General features: G+C 38.8%; 1 protein-coding gene across 13 annotated transcripts in view; it reads left to right on the plus strand.

Annotated features, from left to right (window-relative positions):
• The window catches only part of DLG2 (discs large MAGUK scaffold protein 2), a 1,735,130-nt gene that overhangs the window by 1,287,407 nt on the left and 435,005 nt on the right, over positions 1–12,718 (plus strand). For all 13 annotated transcript variants that reach the window (XM_072969091.1, XM_072969075.1, XM_006197467.4 and 10 more), the window contains one exon: positions 2,106–2,244. In XM_072969091.1, the coding sequence (XP_072825192.1) occupies positions 2,106–2,244 (139 nt within the window). The remainder of the gene's footprint in view (positions 1–2,105; positions 2,245–12,718) is intronic.

The following is a 12,718-nucleotide window of genomic DNA, read 5'->3' on the forward strand; positions in this document are numbered from 1 at the left end:
AGGGGGATCCTGTGCTTTACTTCTTGATTGCCTTGGGGGCCTTACTAGGTTCACAGTTATAGGAAGGCTTACAGATGTGTGTTATGGACAGTGTCATTACAACAGCATAGGAGCAACATATTTTTAAAGGCTATTTCTCAAGCCCCTGAAGCATGGTAGCTCTCATGCCATAGTAGTCCCTCTTCCTAGTTCAGATCTATACAGTAGCAGAGCGGAAAAGAGGGCCTGGCAAAATGAACTGAAGATGGCACTGTTCTTCTTCCGGGGGGAAAGGACCTTGCCCTCAAATGGTGAAACCATGATCCTTAATCACCATGAGATCGTTGTTACCTTTACCTGAATGTGTTAGGTTGGCAGGGAAGCCAGAGAAAGTTGTCAGTCACTGTGGCAGGAGAGATGGGTTGGAAGTGCGGGTTTCTAGGGCAACAGTTAGCTCCGAGATGCTGGGCTGGGTCCCCCCAAAGTCACTGCTACAAAAGCCCCATGGTTTCTCCTTTTTTTAATTGGTCAGTAAGATGATTCTGTCTTTGGGGACTAGATTTAGAAGCAATTCATTTTTTGATGTGAGTTTAAGGGGCAGTTTCGTCCACATCAATATATTTGCTCAGTCTGAAATTTCAAGAAATCACTTGTGAGATTGGGAACTCGCAATGTCTTCAGGACCTGTCATTAATTGGTACTGTGGTCTTAAGCAAGTCATTTAACCTCTCTTAGACTTGGATGTTTCTCATGAGAGAAATTGAAAGGTTGAATAATTTTGTTACCTGCCCATTACATTAGCTATTGCTTTTCTTAATGATGATTCTAAAATGACTTACCCCCAAATACGTCTTTTTTTTTTTTCCAAGCAGGCAGTAAGCTGAGATCAGCCTTACCTTAGGATATGAAAGAGTTTTTCAAACCAGATAAATGTAGGAAAATCAGTCTTGAGGCTCTGTGAGCCTCATCTTGAAGGGCCTTATAAGGTCAGTGTCAACGATAAAAAAAGGAGAGAGAGCAAAATTGCTGTGCAATTCAAGACATATGTATTGAGTAGTTTCAATATGTGCAAGACAGCTTGTAAGGTAATATATGGGATACAAAGGAGGTACAATCATGGCCCTCACTGAAGGGAAGGCTAATTTAGATATATAAATAGCAGCAATATTTGGCAAAATGAGAGGGAGATATATGCCATGAGAGAGGTAAAAATAAATGTCCTTTGGGCACTCAAAGAAAAGGGGTATCACCTATCTTTGGAATATTAGAAAAATCTTTATGCAGAGGGTGGCATTCGAATTTTGTCTTTAAGAATGGGTGAGATTTCAGTATCAGCGGTGGGGGAGGAGACAGGATTTGCAGGTAGCTGGTAAAGTGGAACAAAGATACAGATTTGGGGAAGAACGAACTTTGTTTAAGGACCACAGGGTGTGTGTAAGGTGGGGATATTGAAATGAGTCAATCTTGTAAGGATGGGGAAAGGGAGAATTTATAGTCAATACAATAGTGGCAATGGAGAGCACTTAAGCAAGAGAACGCAGTGTGATCAGACCTGGGTTTCTCAATGTATAAAATGGATTTTGGAGAGAGTAGGGGCAGGAGACCCAATTAGGAAGATTTTTCAGTCACCCAAAAGGGAGACACATTAGGGTGGAGGAACAGAAAAAAAAGGCCAGAGTTCTTGGCCTTTCTGGGATGGGAAGACAGCATGTTTGGGGATTAAAGTCTTATACAAGAACTTGCTCCAAAGAGCCTTCTGCTTTTGATGATTTGATAATAATTACATGTAAAGAATGTGAGCTCTGCAATTAGAAAGCTAACATTTTTATTTCAATGGAAAATTAATCATCGTTCTGAAAATGAGTGCTAGGTCTCTCCTCCAATTTTTCTCTTCACATAATTACACTAACTGGGCTTACAGATAAAACTGTTATTACATCTTTTCAACCCTAAAGGTCACCATGTGCTAGTACATATTAAATGCAAACAAACAGCAACTCCCCCTGTTGAAGGACAAGGAAATTCTTAGCATGTAACAAAACCTTTCTAGTTTTAACGGAACTGTAGCGTGACACATTGAATCATCCACTTAACAGATTTCTTTTCTTTTTTTTTTCACCCCTTAGCTTATTCTCCACCGATGGAAAATCATCTACTCTCTGGCAACAACGGCACTTTAGAATACAAAACCTCCCTGCCGCCCATCTCTCCAGGAAGGTACTCACCGATTCCAAAGCACATGCTTGTTGAAGACGATTACACCAGGTCAGATATACTTACTGCTTAATTGGGTTTGTGATCATTACTGGGAAGAAATTGCGTTTGCCCAATATGGCCACTGTTGATTCTGCACCGTTCAAACCTGTTATAGTCTTACCTCAAGTGGAAATCTGCCCAGACTTGTAAACATGTGTCATTGTCCCTTGTTGGAAGCAAATCCACAAATTCTTTCTGGAGACATCATAACACACGCACATCCATCGCTTTTCAATTTATTAGGACTTTCGATACCTAACGCTATTTGAGCTTCACAGCAGTACTGTAACATCGTATTATTACTCAGAGAAGGTGGAGTTGAGGTTCAAAAAGAAGGAAGTAGCTTACCCATGTTACATTTCTGGTTAGTGAAAGAGTCAGAACTGAAAAACTCTGGGTTTTTTTTTTACTCTAAATTCCGTGTTCTTGCTTTCAATGGCCACCCCCAATTCAGTGGAACTGGGGAATCAGCCAACCCTCCCCCGAGTGCAATAACTACAAGTGGAAAGGAAAGGAGTGAAATTAACTCCAAATGATTTGAATTTAATATATCTCATTAGTCCCAAGGGGGAACAGGGCAGGATTTTAGGACAGAGCCCAGAACCACATTGCTAATCCCACAAAGTAAAACCAAATTTAGCCAACATGCCTCTGACAAAGTCAGGTTGACAGTTCAGAGAAGAGCAACATAGTTTACTTCATGGTCACCGGTAAGGACTCAATAAATAATGGATGTTGAGCGAATGAATGAATGAATGAATGGGTGGATAAATAATAAGAGATGTACTTTTCTTTTCTTTTTTACCTTTACATGCTTTTGCTCAAGTAATAAATGTTCATTGCATTTGGTGAAGTAGTGCAAAGATGTTCAAGAAACAAAAATCTCCCCCAAACTCCCTCCAGCACAACCTGTCTTGAGGCTCCCAATGTGGCATTCTGGCTTGAACCTTTCATACCTTCTCTGTATTCATACAAACATGTACAAATGCAATCTCAGATATAGATGGGGCTTGACACTGTTTTTACAAAATAAGTGTGTATTTTACACATTGCTCTGCAACTTGCTTTAGTCAGTGAGGACCACTTTTGCCCAGAATGAGATTACATATAGATTCCATTACACGTCTTTTCTGAAAGTGTTTGTGTGTAAAGAGGATAGAGATGCAGTCTTTGGCTTTTGTATGCTGCCTGTCTAATGAAGTTAGTTGTCAGCCTTTAAAAAAGTTGACTCTCTTTAAAAAAGAGACTTCCTGCTGCTTGATTTTCCTCACTGGTGCCCGTGTATGCTTTGGTCTTTTCATTCCTTTGCTATTTCTTTTTAAACGATTAAGCATTTTCCATTTATTTGGCAATTTCAGGTTTGCTGAAGTGGCTTGTTACATCTTTAGCCAAGGAATGGAATGTTTAGATGCTGCAAATGTGCATCTGTGGTTTAAATCAAATATAAACCTCTTCCTAAGCTGAAATGTCTAATCTCTGTGCTCTTAATTAAAATGGGGGCTGCAGCAAAGATAATCCTCATGGTTCTCTAAAGATTGTATAAAATAAGCACCTTTATTCACCAGAGCAACAATCTATGTGCTTTCCTCCTATAGCTAATATTTGATAAGATTTTAATTTGAAAATGTCATTTTATTTTACTAGGCCCCACAGTGAATTAAAATTTTTTGAAGTCCTTTATGGTCCAAGCCCTTTGCTAAATGCTGTACTTAAGCTATCCACTTAATCCTCCCCAAAACACAGAAAGAAGAGCTTTCATACCCATTTTAGAGATGTAGAAATGGAAGCTCAGAGAGGTTAAGGAACTTGCTTGTGGTCACACAGCTTTTAAGTAGAGAAACTGGGTGCCTTACGAGCTTTAAAATTCCAGCTAGGAAGAAACATTTTAATTTTCTCCTTATTTTTAAAATGAAAACCAAGTCATATAAAACTGTTCTCGTCATAGAAATATGTGGCTAGAAAGGGTTTCTAAAGACAGCTGGATCCAGTCTGAGACCTACTTCTACCACTGGCTAACAGTGTGACCTTGGGCAAATCTTTTAACTTCTACAAGCTTCAGTTTCTTCATCTTTACAATGGGAATAGAAACCAGATCTTTCTCAGTAGGTTGTTGTAATGATTAAATGAAATAATACATACAAAGAACTTACAGCGGAGCCTCATATATAATTAATATTAAATGAGTATTATCTATTTATTATAAGTATACTCATTATAATTCTTAATCCACCTAAGATGGCTTTTGGAATATTTTAGATGGTGTCCAAGGAAAAGAGTCCATCTCTTCGTACAGTGACATGCCTCAGTCCCTTACTTCTTGCCTGTTCTCTGGCAGGACAATCTCTTAACATTGCATAAAGTCTTCTGAATGGTTAATGCCTGGGAAATATGAGAAATCAATTATATCAGTTTACACACACACACACACACACACACACACACACACACCTCCCACACTCTCTCACCACCACTGGCTCTTCTCACAGGTGCTCTGTGCTGTAAGGCATCACCATAGGTCTCAGAGATACATGTTCAGAGGCTAATTCACTGCCTCATTCATACCCATTGAATACTTCCTACTCAAAGGTGGGCCCTGCGCTAGGAATGCAAAATTAAATAAGAAACAACATCTCTTAAGAACTGTCAAATTGGAACAAAAACATATGTGAAGCCAGTGGATTCTCCAGTACCTATTCCCTGATTATGTAGATCCCCTCCATGCAGTTTTCTATAAAGCCTATCTTCATTTTATTTTAATCTTGAGCTTTTATATTTTGTTTTCAAAATGCCAGTTCTTTTGTGGTACTCAGTGGCAGTTACTTAATATATCCTTACCTAGAAAATTAAAAGTTGGCAACTTTATTTTATATCAGTCCTCATTTTGTAAATGTATAATTTCTGTAAAGTCCCAAAGTGTGGGAACTACTAACAGAAACAAAATTAGATCAGTTCAACGAAGTGATTGCCCTAGCAGAATTCCCCAGCACTGGGCACTTAGTAAGTATTTATAAATGATTTTTTTTAATTGAAGTGAATACCACCGGAACAGCCTATTGCATCAAATAAAGTTTTAAAGAGGAGATAACTGTAGCATTTGAGCTTGAAAAAAATGTGCAGACATTCATCAGAGTCAAGAGATGAGGAAGGGCGTTCATGACAGGAGATAGCACGTGCATACTCGAGGAGGAAGGTGAAATAGAGTGAAATGAATACATCTATTATAGTTTGACCACAAGGCTCAAAAAGGAGAATAGTACCTACCTTTAAATTATCCTTATATTTCTAGCCTTTCTCTCATATGCAACCTAGTTGTAAGTCTAGTCTACTACATAGAGTAGTAAGAATAAAAGGATTACTACTATGTGCCATGAACACTGAGTGCTTTAATATATATTATTGGGCCTATATTATTTATATGGTATTCTTGCTTTTACAGCTATCAAAAAATGAGTTTAAGTGATTTTCTTATGTCCCACAGCAAGCAAATAGCAGAATCAAAATTTAAATTCAGGTCAGTCCATCTTCAAAGTCCTTATCCCCACCCCACCCCCTACTCACCATCTCATGCAGTCTCTTTCCATGGAAAAATGTTGGGTAAAGAGGACTGGGCTTGTGTCAGGAGACTGGTCCTACCACTTACCACCTAGATAATCCTAAACAAGCCATTTAATCTTCTGAGTCTTGATTTTCTTATTTGTAAATTTGGGATAAAGAATCTTCTAATTCCTGTTGGAATTGTAAGGTTTTAATATGATGGTGTGTGTGAAAGTTGTCATCTTTAGAGGGCTGTATAAAATTATTATTATCCTATTATAGTAGCTTATATTTGGGGCCTACTTTTTAATTTTTCTAAAATAGTAAATCAAGGGAATGAATCTTTAATGATGAGACTTGGGCTGATATGGATACACTTCTGTGAAGTGGGAACCTTCCAACAAACTATTAGATTATGTCAAATTGACAGTCTTTTGTTCCGTATCCTCATAATATGTTTGTTTGTTATAAGAAATATTTTCCTATTTTCCTGACTCATATTCACTTTTTCTGGGGAAATACAGTAAGAAATTTTGAAATAATTTTGATTAGAAGAATACCTAAGTGACTTACCTGGAATTTTTTTTAAAATCCCTTTCTTACTATTTAAGAAAATGTGTACCTGAGTAAGCTGGGAGATTTTATTTTTCCATTAATTTAGAGAAAGGAAGCATAAACAAAAAGGCCTTGGATAAAATTCTCTTAGTAGAAAGCCTACTGACTCCCCTATAAATCAAAATTATTACCGTGTGAACACCCTTTCTTCAACTTCGGGGAAACAAAGCTATTACAGTGATGCTGAAATGGTTTTTCAGCTCACTGAATTATAGACTATCAGAGCCGGAAGGGCCATAAATGACCATAGAGGCTAATATTCCTCCATTTGGTGAGTAAGAAACACAAGGCCTGGCGTGATTTGTTGGCTGCCTGTCAGTCCCGTAACTTGGAGTAGTAGAATCAGATATAGAACCCACGACCTCAAACACCCAGTCCAGTGCTCTTTCTGTTTCTCTAAGCTGATTTTTTATTTTTGGATGGAGTAAGAAGGTAACAGATACAAAAAGCTATAATCAACAATGCTCACCTGTGAGCAGTGCCCACTCTGTACATTACCTACAACTATGGATTCCCTCTCTGATGAGCCAAGTCTTCCCTGATCACCCAGAAGAGATGCAAACCACACACCCTCACCGTCTGGCTACATATTCTCAGGATACACAAACAAATCCTCCAAACTAAAATGAAGCCCCCACATTTGAGGATGCAAAGTAAAACTTCTCTTTAAAGATGTGGGGGCTTAATTTCCCGAGTTATGAATGTGATAAATGCCATTATGAAAGCCAGGGACCTAACCTATCGACTGTGAGCCATCTATTTCCCAGTGATAGAAACCAAGTTCACCTGGCCGTGAACTTATTATACCCAGATGTCTTTCCAACTGGCTCCATATAATGTTCCCTCATGTAATTTGATCAAAAAGCAGAAGCTAAATAAAGCCTTCAAGGACCACTCCAAATTATGACCCTTGATAGTCATAGCATGACTCCCTTATTACTAACCAGATACAACCCATTCAACTAGAGTCTCCCTCCACTCCACTCTCTCCAAATACTAGAACAGTGGTTTACTGGAAATAGTATCTGAAGTGTGCTCCAGTTCTTTTCTCATTCATTCATTCACTCATTCAGTGAGTACTCAGGCTTCTACCATGTGTCAAGCACAGTTATTAACAGCAAAATTACAATCGTGAACAAACCAAACAAGGCTCCTTCCCTTATGGACTTTAGTTCTAGTGTGTTGAATAGGAGATATAGAGATAAGTGAGTTTCAGATAAATAAGTACCATAAAGAAACTAGTATGATAATGCCATAGACACTGTTGGGGAAGAGGGCAATATTAAGTAGGATCACCGGGGAATGTCCCTCTGAGGAGACAGCATATGAGCTGAGACCTGAATAAAAAGTGGGGAAAAGTGGGGATATAAAGATCAGAGAAAGAACCTTCCAGGAAGAGGAAATAACAAGCCAAAGTCCCTGAGGCATTAATAAGTGAAGTGTGTTCCAGAAATATAAGGAAGCCCAGCTTGGCTGGAAGGAGATGAGCTAATGGGAACATAGCAGCAAATTAGGTTGGAGAAGGAGTCAGGGGCCAGATGACGCAGGGCTTTGTGGGTAATACTGGAGAATGTAGGTTGAATTTTAAGTGCATTGAGAATCTATTAAAGAGAAGTAACCAGGAGAATGAGATTATCTGATTCATGTTTTATAAAAGAAAAACCTCTGACTGGTGTGTGGAGAAGTGGAGGGACCATTGAAGAAATGAGGGGACAGACTCTGACACAGCCAGGGCTGGAAGGACAGGTAGCGGTGGAGGAGAAGTGGGGAGGAGGGATCCGAGCTGCGTGGCAGGGCTAGATGCAGCAGCCAAGAGCCACGGGAGGAGCCGGCCTGCTTAAGTCAGGCGACTTTCCTGCGGCCATTTCTATACTTGTTATCAGCTATGCTGTGATCTTTCAGGAACAGCATTAAGTGTTTGCCACTGTTGTTAGTTTTTTTTTCCTTTGGTGTTTAACTTTGTGGATCAGAACTAATTAGAGATTAAACTACTGTTTCTCAAATATTCCTACCCACATGCCCTTAGGCCTTGAAAAAGGAATTTGTTCTCCTCGGGATTTGGGGCAGAATGTGAAGCTTTCTGTGCAAGCATGAAACAGGCAAATCTTATATTTTGTCATAAAAGCATGGGAAATATCCCTGTTTGCATTCATGTGGAACTATTTTTATTAAAAATTATTTTCATCCAAAATCTTAAAATAACAGCAAGAAACCAGAAAGTAACACACCAGAGAAGTTTTCTAGGGATACTAAGTCCCTGTCAAATACCACAAGCCCCAAGGTGCAGATGAATACTCACATTTGAGAAGCACTGAGCTAAGTTACACAAACATGTCAGTTATTAAGTCTGTGTTGTTGAGACAGCCCCTTAATTATGTCTCAAGGTTTATGGTCTCCGTGATGGACCATTTCTCAAAGGATCAGACAACAGTTTCCATCAGAGTGAAGTCTGGTCATGTTCTAGCTTCTTTTTTTTATTGAAGTATAGTCAGTTTACAGTGTTGTGTCAATTTCTGGTGTACAGCATAAGAGTTCAGTCACGCATACACAGACGTATAGTCCTTTTCATACTCTTGTTCCTTATAGGTTACTATAAGATATTGAATATGGTTCCTCTGATATACAGTAGAAACTTGTTGTTTATCTATTTTATATATATTAGATAGTATCTGCAAATCTCGAACTCCCAATTTATCCCCTTCTCATCCTGTTTCCCACTGGTAACCATAAGTTTGTTTTATCTGTGAGTCTTTCTGTTTTCTAAGTAAGTTCATTTGTGTCCTCTTTTTTTTTTAGTTGCCACATATGAGTGATATATGGTATTTTTCTTTCTCTTTCTGGCTAACTTCACTTAGAACGCTGATCTCCAGGTCTATCCATGTTACTGCAAATGGCATTATTTTATTCTTTTTTATGGCTGAATAGTATTGCACTGTATAAATATACCACAGCTGCTTTATCCAGTCATCTGTCGATGGACATTTAGGTTGTTTCCATGTCTTTACCCTCCCTTCTTTTTAATTTGTATTTACTGACTTGAAACCATTTCTGGGTAAACTGAAAGTTCCTTCTTTTGACACAGGAAATAAATCTTTTTAAATGCCTTTAACCAAGTATAGGAGAAAAGAACTGGGAATGTCCTGGGCAGGCAACTATGACTGCTTTCAAATCAGGGCCCGGATCACACAGTGATGAGGCCGGTGTGCCCTGGAGCTGCCCTGCTCAGGGTCCTGCCTTAACCGCTTCCTAGCTGTGTGACATTGACCAGGTGACATAACTACCTTTTGCCTCAGTTTTCTCATGTGTAAAATGAGCAGAATAATATTTCCCACCTCACAGGCTTATTATTTCCAATAAACAAGTTAATGCATGTAAAGTTCTTGGGAAAAAGTAAGCACTTGATAAATGGTATTAATACTACTTAAAACAAAGATTCAAGGTGAACTACTCCACCAAATCATTTTTTGGTGGAATGGAGATGTAGCCAGCATCACGCAGATACTCAAACAAAATTGACATATACATTTTTTCAACTAATTCATCTTGCAGAGCACCTTAAACATTATATTACAGGAAGTCTTATAGTATTAATGCTTTATTAATGATCTTTCTTTTTATTAATCCAATGAGTATCAACTACCATCTACGCTGAAAATATAGTATTCAGTGAAGTCGAATATGATGAAAACTAGACTATCAGTCTGGCCTGTGTGGCTAAATACAGTTATCCTCTGCATAATTTATTGATTTTGCCCCCACTTTATTTATAGTACCGCTCAACAACTAATCTCATGAGCTTTTCCCTCAAAGATACTCTGCAAAACATGGCACCGGACTCCTCATAGCCTCTGTGAAGTGCATGATAAAACTTAACCACGTCAGAGATTCCCAGCGATGTCTCTAGATTACCTGTTTTGCTCTGTGCTGTATACTTGATTCCTGCTGCATGAAGCCGGGTACTGTTGTGTCTCTTTTAAAGCAAAGTATAGTTGGGCGGGGGGGCCGAGCTGGTGAATAGGGCAAAACAAGTGAGACAGATGGAGGATAAGCCATTCAATGGAAGCCTCAAGGGGAGTTTTCTCTTTATTGCTGGTGGCGCCACATAACCATTTAGGTTTACTTACATAAACTGTGAGGCGTGATTGATAGAGCTCTCCTGTTAGAAACAGAGGGAGTGAGCATGCTAATGGGGAAGCTGACAAATCTTAATTAAAGGAGGATATCCAAACATGTATTGGAAAACATGTTATGCTGCTGTTTGCTGTCAGGGAAATGAATTTAATGATAGGAAAAATGAAACAGTAATGGGATTTTAAGACTGTCTTGTATAGATATTTATCATTTTGCGTGTACCTAATAAATTATCCAGGCATAAACACACAACACTAGGCCTTACAATTTTATGGAAGATGGTTATTGCACATCTATGGCTATTATCATTATAGATGTGAAATTCAAATAGATAGTTGTTTAATCAATGCTGCATTACATTTTAATAGAGTGAATTCATCCTTGGCTTCCAGGGCTGGTTGGTTAATGGTGGGTGATGGAGAATTTTGGAGGGACCACTGTAGACGCAATCAACTATTCATTGACCCCAGGCCCTTTACATTGCAGGTTAACTGCTATCACCACCAAAATGTGCAGCTTATTTCTGGCCCTTACCTATGTGACATTGAAACAGGGGATATATTATGACTTAAAACAAGTAGGCTTAGCCTCTTCCTCTAGGAGTTTATTTTCACATCCATGTGTCAATAAAGTAATAGTAGACTGAAGACAGCTGATTCCTAATTGTCCACATATGAGTGTATCCTTTGAAAATTGTTCTATTCCTTGCCCCTTTTATTGCTTTATAGACCTCTTTAATGGTTTCTTACCAATAAGTTCTATTTATTATTTTCCCTAAGCATAAAAGTAATGTGTATTTGTATAAAAGTTACAAAATAACTAAAATATTTTTTTAAAAACTCACACTGCAGAGAGATAATCATTATTTATATATCTTTCCACTAAATTTTTTCTCCATATATAGTAAGTAGCAAAACTGGAATTTGAACACAGTTCAGTCTGGCTCCAGAATCCATGTCCTTGACTTTGCTAGTAAAGGTCACGCAGCTGGTGTGTAACAGGATCAGGACGCAAACTAACTCCATAGTCTGCCTCTTTCTGCTGTACTGCATGGGTTGCATTATTAGTTTTAAGATTTCTAGAATTTTCTCTGTGCTTCAAATTAATCTCTCTCTGGTTTTCCTTTTATCCATAAAGGTAGAACTGAACTTTTATATCATTGCTTCCTCCAGCAATATTTACAGCCTGTTCAGGGAGGGCAATCAGGTTTTCTCAAAAAGAAGGGAGGCCTTCTGGATGGTGCCCTACTGGGTGGGGTCAGTCTTGCTGTTCCGGCTATGACACCAGACCCCAGATGGTTGTCTTAATGAATGTCCTCAGTCCTCATGAAAGAACTTACACAGTCCCTGTGAGTGTATGTGCCTCTGTGTGTCAACATTTAAATACCAACCCTCATCCTAGATTTTTTTAATTAGACCAACCTTGAATTAGAACAAGGTGAGTCCTTTATTACATAGACTGTGTCCTAAATGGAAATGCTGTCAACTGATCCGTTAGAGCTTGATATTTTGTTTTATGTTTTCTTCCTTCTAATCTTTTTCTAAAGTCTCATTTACCATGTTGAGACAGGGGATGAGGCAGAATGAAATAAATGTGACAGCCAGAGATTTCAAAGCCAATTAAGTGGGTCCTGGCTCTGAATTTATAACAGTACTGGTAAACCCTGATAGCTGTCCAGTACAGCCCAGATGCTTTCCTGTTTCTCCTTTAGTTCCTCTAACACCATGCAAAAGGAGCAGAGTGATGTTATTATTCCGACATAACAGATTGAGAGTCTGAGGCGGTGGAGATGCCATAATTTCCCCATTTCCCCTACAACAAGTAGAGAGTAAGAGGCAAATCCAAAACCCGGAATCTAGAGCCAGGGTGGCATCTTGGTGAAGAGCTCAGATTTTGGAGTCAGAATAACTCTGGGTTCACCACTTACTAGCTGTTTGACCTTGAATGAGTTACATAACCTCTGTGCCTGTCTCCCACTTTTCCCTCTTTCATGAGTTATTATTAGGATTAAATGAAGTAATCTATGTAAAACACTTGGGACAGAGCCTGGGACAAAATAAGCTGCATTCAGATTTGCCATAATTATCATTATCATTATTATTAGCTTTGACCTCTAGTCCAGGGCACCGTGGTGATTATAGGACCGGGTACAGTTATGATGATAGCCGTGCTGGTTGCTCATGGTAGAATGAGATTAGTGAAT

The sequence above is a fragment of the Vicugna pacos genome, chromosome 10, assembly GCF_048564905.1.
Source record: "Vicugna pacos chromosome 10, VicPac4, whole genome shotgun sequence".
Taxonomy (NCBI): Eukaryota; Metazoa; Chordata; class Mammalia; order Artiodactyla; family Camelidae; genus Vicugna; species Vicugna pacos.